Here is a 12,959-nt window from a genome sequence, read left to right as displayed (position 1 = left end):
AAAGCCAGGCTGTATCTCGCCAGCTCATTCAAATTAAATTTATTCTGGCGCGGTGGGGGGGGGGGGATTCTGAGAAAGTAAAAACTTACACACACCTGTTGCCAATGACCCGTTTGGAAATTAAGCCCCTTTCCATATGCACCTTTTGCCTCGGGGTGTGGGGTGTCTTGTGGCGCTGCGTTCTGCAAAGCTGGCCCCCTCCTGCAGAAGAGGGGTTCAAACCAAGCTTGTTTTGAGTCTCAGATAAGCCCCAGGAGAAGAGTCCGGCTGGTTGGAGGGGGAGGTGTTTAGTCACCCGTCAGCTGCATATTTATGGGACTCCTAGGGAGAACACCTGTTGCTTTGCCTCCAGGATGTGGGTGTTTGCTGGTAGACTGCCTCTCTATTTGGAGGTTCCTGGCAGGGAAGATGGCAGCTGTTAGACATTACCCAGGATTTCATCTGATTCTCTATCTGCCTGTCTTTTTCTCCCCCCCCCCCCCAAAGCTGCCTAAGGCTGCAGCCCTTGCCCCACTTGCCCGGAGTAAACCCCAAAGAATTCAGTAGGATAGGCATGGTTAGGATTGTGCATGGTCGTCATAATGTCTTGTGACAAAGAAGAAGAGAAGAAGAGTTTGGATTTGATATCCCACTTTATCACTACCCAAAGGAGTCCCAAAGCAGCTAACAATCTCCTTTCCCTTCCTCCCCCACAACAAACACTCTGTGAGGTGAGTGGGGCTGAGATTCTTCAAAGAACTGTGACTGGCCCAAGGTCACCCAGCAGCTGCATGTGGAGGAGCGGGGACACAGTTCATCAGATTACGAGTCCACCGCTCTTAACCACTACACCACACTGCCTCTCCATCACCCTTTTTTGCTTCCCTATCTTCCTGTGATCCTGAGGTCTAGCTGCTTAACAGGAGAGGGCTGCTCTCCAAAGCACAGAGAGGTTATATAGGAAAGGTGCCAGAAAGAAAGCCTCTTCCCCTATTGCAGGTGTGCAGGAATGGAAATTGCTCTGCACATGCTCAGAATGACTGTTGTCACTCAATATGTCTCAGGTGTGAGTCCTGGAGTCAGGGTTTCAGGGGCTGGGCCCTAGATCAGGGGAGGGGGGCTGTGGCCCTACAGAAGTTTCTGGGCTCCCGCTCCCTGGAGAGAATTGGGGGAAATGTTGTGGGCATGGCAGTACTCAGCTTTGAGGGGTGTTCTCTGCCAATCAGTCCTTCTCTTTCCTTTCCTTTTTCAGTTTAGAAAGTTGTTAAAAAATAGTGAAAGTGAAGAGGTGTGTGCTAAGTGTTCCTCCTTAGCCCTTTTCACAGCAGGCCTGCCTATAGTGCTGAGATGCAGTTGAGATATTCAGTCAGGCATGATTGACAGAAAAGTTCTGGGTTGCAGCACACCTTCGGCTGTGGGTTGACTCCCTGTTTTCTGAAATATTTGAAGGGCTCTGGTATCCCATTTACTGCACTTTTGCATGCCAGTAAACAGAGCACATAAAACACAATAAAATACGTTTACAATTAAATGTAGGGTTAAAAACAATTTAAAATATTAGAAAGCAAACAAATATTTGAAAACATGTCTGTTTGGCACATTTACTACATGCTTGACAGCTGTTTGCATGTTCACTATACGTTTCACAAATGTAGTAAATGTGCAAACATGTAGCAAATGTGCAAAACAGGCATGCAGATGTAATAAATGTGCCGGCATCTGCATGGTTTGCCTGTTTGCACATTTACTACACGTTTGCACATACGTAAATGTCTGTGGAAGGTTGCACAAAATATGGAATTAGCCTTTGAAACGAATACCACCATACCTTTTCTGCAATGTGCAACAGCCCACCTGCAAGCAAAAGTGATTGCCAAATTAAATCATGGAGCGAGCGAGGCTGGTGATCGGTTTCCTAGGACTGCAGTTTAGAGAATCTTCTTGTGCCTGTGAGAAGGATTTCATAACTTACTTTCTGTGCCTTAGAGAAGGGTCTTGGAACCATAGAATTATTGAGTTGGAAGGGACCCCAAGGGTCATCTAGTCCAACCACCATAGCTCGGTGTAGAGCATCTCCACATGGAGTAGGTCCCAGGTTCAGTCCCGGCATGTCCAGATAATGTGAGGAATCATTGCTTTCTGAAGCCCTGGAGAGATGTTGGCAGTCTGTGCAGAAAATACTGAGCCAGACTGACCAATGGTTGGACTTGGTATAAAACTGCTTCTTATGTAACAGAAACTACAGAGTTCAGAAAATTAGGATAAGACAAATTAATGGAGGATAAGGGTATCAATGGCTACTAGCCACAATGGCTAGGCTCTCCTTCCAGTGTTGGAGACCATTGAAAACTAGTTGCTGGAAACATGATTGAGGAGAAGGCTGTTGTGCTTGGGTCCTGCTTGCAGGTTTCCCACTGGTTGGCCACTGTGAGAACAGGATGCTGGACTAGATAGGCTCCTTTGGCCTGACCCAGCAGGACTCAGTTTTTACATTTCTTAAATAACATGAGAGTGACTCACAAACTAATCCTATACAGATTTACCTGGGAGTAGGGCTCATTGAGTTCTCATTGTATTTGGGGAAAGCACCTTGGCTTGGTGGTACAGCATCTGTTTCACATGCAGAAGGTCCTGGGTTCAATCCCTGACATCTCCAAGTAGGACTGGGAATGTCCATTCCTGAAACCCTGGAGAGCCTCTGCCAGTCGGTAGACAGTACCGAGCTAGACAGACCAGTTCCCTGACTCAGTATAAGCATCCTACATCCTTACAAAGTTCTAGATGGCCAGAGACAGTCCTGGCTGTGAACCCTGGAAGATCTGCTTCCTACCTTGCTGGATTTCCTCCACCAGGTCTGGGAGTGAGGGACTGACTCCGGCTACAAAAGCTGCTGAACAGATTCTTATTGGTGTTGGTGTTGTGTTATTATTGATATTAATTTTTGCATCTTTAATTTTAAATCTTAATTATGGTTTATGTGGGCGTTGCTTCTATTTGCTTGTGTGCTTTTTGATGTTATATTGTTTACTTTATTATGTAAACTAATTATGTTTTTAATTATGTATTTTCCCCCTAATTATGTATTTTTTTCATGTCGTAAGCTGCCTTGGGCATGATTTTAACATATGGAAAGGTGGCATACCAATAAAATTATGTATGTATGTAGAAGCCCCTGCTTGAAATAATGCCTTGAGTTCAGGATGTGGGCTGCTGTGCAATGCTGCTCTAAACTAGCCTTCCCTGAACTGGCACCCTCCAACAGTGGTACTACAACTCTCCACAATGTCCCTGCTGGCTGAGACTGATGGGAGGTAGAGCACCAAACAACTGAGGTGCCAAGTTGGGGGTGGCTGCTATAAATGTTGCCTGACAGGCCACTGAAATAACTGGGGCCAGAGCAATGAATTCTATCAAAGTCCGTCAGGTCACAATTCTGATTCCAGCCCAGAGCCGCTGTGTGCCCGGCAGAAAACTTGCAGCCTGTCTGGCACGTAGATAGGTTTAAACTGCCAGGAGAGAGAGTTGATTATGAGGCACTGATAGATGAGTTCTCTCTATAAGGAGCTGGAATTGTGTTAAGAGGGCCAGCGCTAACTAGGCAAGCCAGAGGTTGAGGGTTGGGAGGGCAGATATCAGTGCAGTAATAGTTGTAGTATAGAATGTGGTTTGAGGATTGTATTGGACCCCTGGATTTGAGGTTCCCCAACCTTGCCCCAGTGTTATCCATTCACAGTCTGGTGCGCTAGAAGCAGAGCCGTAGCTAGGTGATCTTGCGCCCCTGGTAGAACCATCCAGATTGCACCCCCTAGCCACAGACAAATTAGCTCTTCTTTCTGCCTCTCCTCCAACCTCCCATTCAATTCACCCTCTATTTAAAACCATTTCTTATGAGGCAATAATCAATATTTATATTTATGGACATTTTTAAAGCCGATTTTGTGCCCCCCAGTCACCTGTGCCCCTGGCACCTCACCCTCTAGCTACGGCCCTGGCTAGAAGCAGAGAGCCCAGAAGATAGAGCTCTGTGGCTCCAGGTCACTAGTAGTAAAAGGGACTTATCCAGCTCTAACCCCCCCATGCCTGTTCTTTTCTCTTTAGGTGATGCTGGTTGGCGACTCCGGCGTTGGCAAGACCTGCCTGCTGGTGCGGTTCAAGGATGGTGCTTTCCTGGCTGGCAGCTTCATCTCTACAGTGGGCATTGATTTCAGGGTAAGGAGATTTTTGGGCGGCTTTGTTCCTTTGCTTCAGCTGCACAGGCCTTACTTCATAACATTTGGGGGGTCGGAGAGTCAAGAATCCGCATGAACAGGGAGCCTAAGCCACCTGGGTGTTCATTTGCTGCTCCAGCCTTATAGGAACTGTGTCTCATGCAATGGCTTTCGTTTTATTTCAGCACGACTGGGGGACAGGAGACTGTCTTGGTGGCTGGCACCCTGTAGACCCAATCTGTCTATCCCTTGCCTTTTACCAAGAGCCACCAGTCCTCGGTGATTGCATGAGATGGTCACTGACCAATGTGGGGAGCTCTCCTGCCACTTTGTTGGTGGTTTGGCCATGTTGATAGTCACTGTGGTGCTGTAAGGATGGCAAACGACACCTGCCTAGTTTGCAAAAGAAACTCTTTCCATTCAAAGCTGGTGCCCTGAAGGGTTGTGTGTTTGGAGGACCTTTGAGGGCACTCAGTTGTTGCCAGATCAGAGAGCGTGTTGTTCCTTTGCTCTGTAAATGACCTCCCATTTTCCTGGGTTTTACAATTAGGGGAAGCAAATGTTCTCATTGTACATTTTGCAATGAGTTTGTGAATGTCGGTACTGCAGGTAGGGCTGAATCTTGGAGCAGAAGTCCAGGGCCACGTAACCAAGGGGGAACTTAAAGGACCAAGCAAACCAGAACCAGCATCAGCACCTTGAACCATTGACGCCCACTGGGACTGGTGCTGGTTGCCGCAACATCTTCTGTTTAATCTTTCTTACTTTTCTAGTTTGGGGCAAGCCTGCCATGAACATGGTTATGGATGCTCACTTTATTGTTTTTTACTTTAAAAATGCATTATTAGTAAATGTATTCTCTGGGCAGCTAGCAATAAATAAGTCTTTATTTAGTGCTATTTGTTGTTCTCCTTGTCGTTCTTTTCTCCATCACTTATTGCCAGGGAAGCGAGACCTGTTTTATTCCTGTAGTCCTGAAGGTGCTGTGGCTTAAGTGGATTTTTGAAACTGCTCGTGTTCAGAGTATTTCCTTGTTATCGGAATTGGCTTTTTTACTGCAGTGTCAGGGGTATGGAAGCTGTTGTAAAGCACGGAATGGTGGTGTCGGTTGTGAAGATGAGAGGAAAGTGAATCGTGGGCTTCACAGCCGAAGTAATAATACTTGTGGCTTGTAATACCTTAAAAGCCCCGGGACTGAAAGTACCTGCCGGCAATGCTAGTTAGTGCATGTTCTCGGTTGCAAATGTCATAACTGAAGCTTTGATGTGGTTAGGAAGATGCTGAAACCCTTCTCTCTTGGAAGAAAACCGTTTGTTCAAACATGGGTTTGCTTCAAGCAGGTCCATCTGGGTGGATGACTCTGAATTGAACATTTGCCCTTTTAAAACAAAAACAATAAAACCCCTCTTATTCTATCTATAGTGATGAGATCTATTATGTGGGCGTTCTGAGGTGATGTAGTGTAGTATCATAAAATAAATAACAAAAAATATACAAATACAGTACCGCTGTATCAGTACCGCTTTACATACCGTTCTCAACCATCTCAGACCCATGAGGCCCTGGTGATGGTGTTTCCCTCCCGCATCCCTGTATATAAATACTGTACTATATAGTACAGTACTGTACTATATAGTAAATGGAATGGAATGGAACTGGCTGGTTAAGTCTGCCTGTTGTGATTCTTTGCCTGGGCTCCCTTTAAGTCGTCCACATAGGAATAGGAACATAAGAAGAGATGGCTGGATCAGGCCCATCTAGTCCAGCATCCTGTCCTCACAGTGGCCAAACAGATGCCTCATTGGGAAGCCCATAAGCCAGACCAGAGCACAAGAGCCCTCTCCCCTCCTGTGGTTTCCAGTACTCATTTGTCTCTCAGGACAGACAGATGCGAATGATTTTTTGGACTCTTAACTTGCGGCAGCTCTCCAGGTTTTCAGTTGGGGGTGGGGTGGGGGGTTGGATATTTGCAACCTCACCTAAAGATGCCAGGAATTGAACCTGGCACCTTCTGCATGAAAAGCAAGTGCTTCTACCACGTTTTAGACTTTTCTTTTTTAATTTTTTAACCTCGCTCTTTTCCTATTGCCTTTTGTGTTTTTAAATGGTTTGTGTTTTAGCTAGAGATGCAACATGCACATTTTATAAATAGCTAAGTGGCTGGAACACACACAGTGTGCATGGCCCTACCTACCATCAATGGTGTGACCTTGTCAGTTTCTTACGAACTGCATCACGGAGCGTTCTGGAGTCGCAGAGCTACAGAACACGAGCTTTTTCCCTTTTAGTAGCGTCTGCTTTTTATTCTTGCTCTCTTTCCCGTTTCCCCCTGCAGTATCTCTTCAGATCTCTCCTTCCTCTTTAAGAGGATTTTGGTGTGATGAGAGTCTCTTTCAAGTTGCAAGGAAGCTGGCCAGCAAGCACCAGATTTTCTCTCTCTCCCTGCCCCCCAGCAATGGTTGCAACCCTGTCGGCTGGTTGCCCATGGAAGGCTTTGCTATGAAATCTCCCCTGCGGTGATTAGGACCTGCAAATGCAGCTAGATCTGGAAATATGTGTGGAGCGTATTGGTTTCATTTATGAATCACCCTCCGTGGGGCAGCCCAAAGTGATTTACAATCTAATAAAAGCATAAAACAGCTTACCTGTGTGAGACCACCTTCCCGCATATATGCCTGCTCAACTACTTCGATCTGCAGAACTGGCACTGTTTCAATTGCCATATAGCACTCACCTCGCATTTGTAAGGAATCTTCTAGCACAGCAGCACCTACCCTCTGGGACTCCTTGCCACTTGACATCGGACAGGCACCTTCACTGTTCTCAGGCCTACTTAGGCAGTGCAGAATGTTGGTGTTTGTTTTAATCTGATTTTGGTTTATTGCTGATTTTATCTTTTGAATGCCTTAAAGGGTTGTTTTCAGGGAAAATTTTATTGTTTTGTTCTCTTCGTAAACTGCTTTGAGTTTTTACAATCAAAGGGTGCATAGATTTTATGAGATAAAATAAATAAATACAGAACTGTTAAATATATTAAAACAACTGGAAAACAATTTATTTATTTTTACATGCCAATTTTATGTACCAGCAAGGATATATGTGCTGGCTTCCTGCTGTGCTTTTCTAAAAAAGAATTCCCAGTGAAATGGCAGTTTTTAATAGTAGCTGATCCCTTGACAGAGTGGGACTCCGTTGATTTTGTTGAGCTCCCCAAAGCCCTGTTTTCCTTTCGTTTGGAGAGGTCTTGCAGCCAGTTTCCTTGTTCCCCACAGGAGATTTTGGCTGATTTGTGGAGGGTGGGACAGTTATGTTCCTAGGCGTTCTCCAGTGATAAATTTCAAGTACCTGAAGTGTATGTGATCTTTGTGATAAATGCCTTTCGTATTTCTAGACTCTATGGGTGTGTTAACATAAGCATCGTCCCCAGTTATTTATTCAGTTGTGCACATACAAAGATTTGTTAAAGATTTTGTCAACTTCAAGTGCAGTTTAGGTGGATTTTCTCTCCCCTGTGTATATGTGCCACATCCTTCAACTCATTTTATGTTAGAAGTTGTATGATTTTGGTGTTTTATTTTCTGTGGGCTTGGGGCAGGTGAATAAAATTGGATGGATGACTTGCCAAAGTTCTCAAACATAAACAAGTCTTGTGGCACCTTAAATCCACTGCAGTACAAACTTTTGTGAAGTACAATCCATTTTATCAGATGTGTGAAATATTATTCTGAGTTACAGGAATCTCTTTGTATGTTTTTTGGGGAGGAGGCGGGGGTTTAAAGCATTACGATCAGAGGGACATGAAATGCAGAAAAGTGCAGACACTTGCAATTATGTAATTAACTGTGGCCATTCACAAAACAGGTTTGTAAGTCTTTAAGGTGAAAGAAGAGGCTTTCTTGTTTTTCCTGCAACAAACTTAACACAATTTCCCCTCTCGATGTCTTTCAACCATGTTTCCTAAAAGCTGGAAAAAGTAAACCGACTATGATGATAAATTAGAAATAAGGGGGGAAAATGGTATAGCTTCTTCTTCTTCTTCTTCTTTGGCAGTCACTCATAGTCGAGTAAGATTGTCTTCCATAAACACGGTTTTATCAATGAGTCTGTAAGTGACTGTGGAGGCGAATTCTGGATCCACACGTCCTTCCACAGTGGGGACATTAGTTTCCGGGTGGGAGCTGATCACGGATTTGCCAAGTGTGCCTTCCTCCTAGCACATTTTCCCCTTGCGTCCTGAGTTTGAGTGTCTTCAAAGCCCATGACACCTTTGGTAAAGGCTGTTCTCCAACTGGAGCGCTCGCAGGCCAGTGTTTCCCAGTTGTCAGTGTTTATACTACATTTTTAAAGATTTGCCTTGAGACAGTCTATAAATCTCTTTTGTTGACCACCAGCACTGCGCTTTCCATTTTTAAGTTCAGGATAGAGTAGTTGCTTTGGAAGACGATCATCAGGTATCCACACAACATGACCAGTCCAACGAAGTCCCACTCGCTAGATCATCACTTTGTCGTGATGAATGGGCTTGTGAGCGAAGCTGTCAGGAATCTCATACTCCCAGCAGGGTCACCCAAGGCGGTAAGGTCAAAGGGAAGGAGCCAGACAAAGAATGATCCAAGAAGTCCTCAACGGCAGAACAGGCAGATGATAACAAGCGGTATGTTACAACGGCTGTGAAGACAGATGAAGGCTGCAGCAGATAGGAATCTACTGGTTTGTCGTGACTACTTCATGCCTTTGGAACAGAGCCCTACTGCGAAGACTGTGCGTTGATCAGCATGCACTGATCTACACACATAAAACAAATTCATGCACAGGCGTCTTCCAAAAACCCAACCCAAAACCCAAAAGTCCCATGGCGATCGGCAACGGTATAGCAACACCTGGATAGCTCAGTTGGTTAGAGCGTGGTGCTGATAATGCCAAGGTTGCAGGTTCAATCCCTGTTTGGTACAGCTGCATATACCTGCATTGCAGGAGGTTGGACTAGTATCAGCAGGGGGCTGGTCCACTGTCCCTCAGACTTTGTGGGGGGCCAGACTATATTTGTGGGGAAAAGGAATGAATTCCTTTGCCCCACAAATAGCCCAAAGATGCATTTTACTCATGTAAAAACATGCCGATTCCTGGACGTTCCGCAGGCCTGATTTAGAAGGTGGTTGGGCTGGATCCCTAGGACTAGATGATCCCTATGGTCTCTTCCAACTCTACAATTCTGTGATCTCAGTCTCTGTCTTTGAGTCATCTTACTTCCTTGTTACAGAATGAGTGTGTGGGACGGAATGGGAACCATCAGGCCCTCTGGACCTTTCTGTGTGGCCCTCAATAACTCTCCCCAAGCTGAACCCCTCTCTCCAGGTCCAGGCCCTTCACTGATCCTGCAAGCTTGCCCAGAAGGGAGCCTGCAAAATGTTCCCCGCCTCTGGTGTAGCAGATATTTAGCTCGGTGGGATTGTTGCTTTTAAGCCCTCGTTTCATTAAAGGCAGTTGCCAGTGTTGTGTACCATGCAATTATCTGGGACAGATTTCTTCGCTGTTGCGACAAGCCAATCCCAAACAAAAATTTGTCTTCATATTCTATGAATTATTGATTGGGATACCGTTTGGCGGCCTACTTCTGCCAGTGGCAGGCAATAAGATAGCTTGCAATTCTTTCCCAACATTTCCAGGATTGTCTGAAGCAGAGGGTGTGGGGCTGGTGGCAGCAAGAGGCAGCAGAAGGGCCCCTGTGTTTGCACCCTGCAATGTGTGGAGTGGTTATTTGGGTGCAGGCACTAAACAGTATCCAGAAGCTCTTCCCGAGACTGAAAACCCTGGAGAGCTGCTACCAGTCAGCGTTGACAGTACTGAGCTATATGGGCCAGCTGTCTGACTTGGTCTCAGGCCAAGGCTTTGCTGGGGCTGATGGGAGTGGTAGTCCATGCCTCTGGAGGGCACCAGCTTGGGGAAGGCTGCTCTGCCATTCTCCTTGTCCTTTCTGTAGAAGCCCAGTGCCTGATGCTCATTTCTGGGATTTGCACATTCGCTTATGAACCGGAGAGTTTTACTTGTTTATGTCGGACAGCTGCAATTGCCCATTGTTCCCGTCCCGATATGAGTTGCAGAACAGGTGAGGCTTGCTCTGGTGGCACAAGCGGGACCTTCCGCCTGCCTATGTTTTGTGCCTTTAATTTGTTTTTCCACCATCGCAAAAGTGGTGCCTCTAATCAGGGAAGATTGAGCTTCTCTGGCTCTGCCTAGGCCTTAATTAACGCATCAATAGGCTGACTGACAAGGTTTGAACTGTGTTTGATTCCTTGCATAATGGAAAGTGAAATAAATTAACACTTTCTCCATAAATGGGAGATAGCAGAGTGACAAAAGTATCAGCACCACCCTCATCTTTGACTTTTTGAAGGCTTTGAAGAGGCACCAAGCTGAGATTGTGAATTGATGCTCCTCCTGCCATAAGAATCAAGCTTCCAGATTAACAGAGTACCATTGGGGGGGATGGGTTTTTTTTTTGGGGGGGGGGTGCCCTTTTAATCTGGAGATGAGCTCCAAATGACTTACACTGATGTAAGTGAGCTAGTAGAAACTTATCGCGGCTATTAATTTTCCTAGACTTGTGTTGATTTCTGTTACATCAGACTTTTCTGTACCACTCACCATGTTATTTTGGGCTTTCTAATCAAAAGGTTGGCTGTTCAAATCCGCACAACGGGGTGAGCTCCCATTACTCTGTCCCAGTTCCTGCCAACCTAGCAGTTTGAAAGCACGCCAGTGCAAACAGATAAATAGGTACCGCTGTGGCGGGAAGGTAAATGGCGTTTCCGTGCACTCTGGTTTCCGTCATGGTTTTCCATTGCACCAGAAGCGGTTTAGTCCTGCTGGCCAAATGACCCAGAAAGCTGTCTGCAGACAAATGCCGGCTCCCTCGGCCTGAAAGTGAGACGAGCGCCACAACCCCATAATCACCTTTGACTAGACTTAACTGTCCAGGGGTCCTTTACCGTTTTTTTTTTTTTACTTTTTGGGGTTGTGCAAAGCTCCCATCATCCCTGTCCATGGTCCATGCTGTGTGGGATGTGATGGGAATTGTAGTCCATAACATCTGATTGGTGAAGGCTGAGGTGGACATTGTTGGCGATATTGTGCTGTGCTTACAGATGCATGGAGGAGAGGCTTACTGATGACTACTAGCCATAATGGCTATGCTTTCTCTCGGCAATTGGAGGCAGCAATGCTTCTGAATACCATTTGCTAGAAACCACAGGAAGGGAGAGTTGGTCTTGTGCCCGGGTCCTGCTCACAGACTTTCAACTGGGGCTTCTGGCTGGACACTGTGAGAACAGGATGCTGTACTAGATGGGCCACAGGCCTGATCCAGCAGTTGCTTTTTATGCTCTTGCATTGTTATGCATGGAGGATGTAGAGTCCGTTAACAAATCTCAACTAGAGAAGTTATCACATTTTTTAAAAAGGAAGTATTTTCCCCTCCACCTCTCCAAAGTCAGTATTTGTGACAAAATATGGGTGGTACTTGACTGAGCTCTCTTGTGTTTTTCAATCTCTTGCCTAGTATGTTGAGGGATGGGGATGGGAATACATTTATTTTATTTTCACCCTGTCTTTCTAATATGGACTGGAGAATGGCTTGCTTTTTGTGGGGTGGGATCCCAGGCAGTTTCCTTTCCAGGCACTTGGCCAGATCTAGGCCTGCTTGGGTTGAGGTGCAAGGCATCCTCTTCTTCTGCCCATGCCTCAGGAACTATAAGACATTTCTCTGGTGGAAAGTTTTCTCAATGCAAAAACTGTCCAGCCATTATAAACAGTCTGATGATGAAGGGGTAAGGTGAGGGTGGGGTCAGGGGAGAGAATCAGAAGGATGAAATTAGCAAATATTCGGCAAGCGGGATTGCATAAGATTGCCATCCAGGCATTCTGTAACCCTCCCCGCACGAATCTGAATTATTCAGCGCGGAGAGTGCCATGAAGGAATCAAATTGTGTTCTTGCCTGATTTAATAGGAGAGATACTGAAACTCCAAAATGCACACTTGGAATGACTAATTTGCAAAGACACAGACAAGTGTCTGGATAACGAAGAAACATCCCTAGAATGAATTATTAGATTTGAAGCCTGTAGCTAACTCTTTTCTTGTCTCACTGCTGGAACGAGGAGAAGAGATGTGTTTGAAGTAATGGGTTCAGAATTTGCAGGATTTAGAATCTGTGTGCAAGTGTACTTGCATAGCAAGCAAAGGGTGACATCTGGTTATTGGGGGCTTAACTTTCACTCTCACATACAGAGCATGCTTCTAGCCATCATGACTGCAAAGCAGGAATGGCTAACCTGGTGCCCTCCCAGGTGTTGCTGAACTGAAACTCCCATCAACCCAGACCATTGGCCATGCAGGCTGGGACTGATGGGAGTTGTAGTCCAAAACATCTTGAGGACACCAGGTTGACAAAGGTGGGCTTGTTAAAGTGAGTCTTCCCTTGCCTGAGACCTGTCCATGGTTCTGAAGAATGTGTATCTGAGTGTTCGTGCTTTCTAATTTTTGACAGAGTGGCAAAGATACTACCTCTGCCTGTCAGTTCTCCACCCTGCCTGTCTCCTCCAGCTGACTCCCTATCCTAATTTCTCTAGGCTCTTGTGTCCCAGAGGCAAAGTGAGGCAGGCCAGTGAATCATGCAGAAGCACTGTAAGTGGAGTGCTTTGGGGCTCACTGGAGCATTTGATTAAATTTAATTTCTCATGACCTGCTAGCAGTTTTCCTGCAGCACAGTAGCA

At 45.8% G+C, this 12,959-nt stretch overlaps 1 protein-coding gene and 1 non-coding gene across 2 annotated transcripts in view; both read left to right on the top strand.

Annotated features, from left to right (window-relative positions):
- RAB26 (RAB26, member RAS oncogene family) overlaps positions 1 to 12,959 on the top strand; it is a 111,471-nt gene that overhangs the window by 596 nt on the left and 97,916 nt on the right. Inside the window, exon 2 of the mRNA XM_028706236.2 lies at positions 4,078 to 4,188. Within this exon, the coding sequence (XP_028562069.1) occupies positions 4,078 to 4,188 (111 nt within the window). The remainder of the gene's footprint in view (positions 1 to 4,077; positions 4,189 to 12,959) is intronic.
- TRNAI-GAU (transfer RNA isoleucine (anticodon GAU)) lies at positions 9,070 to 9,139 on the top strand. Its single transcript has one exon. It is a non-coding gene; the product is annotated as a tRNA-Ile (tRNA).

Source organism: Podarcis muralis, chromosome 14, assembly GCF_964188315.1.
Source record: "Podarcis muralis chromosome 14, rPodMur119.hap1.1, whole genome shotgun sequence".
Classification (NCBI taxonomy): Eukaryota; Metazoa; Chordata; class Lepidosauria; order Squamata; family Lacertidae; genus Podarcis; species Podarcis muralis.
Note: the sequence above shows the minus strand (reverse complement) of the source record. Positions and strands in the feature narration are given on the sequence as shown.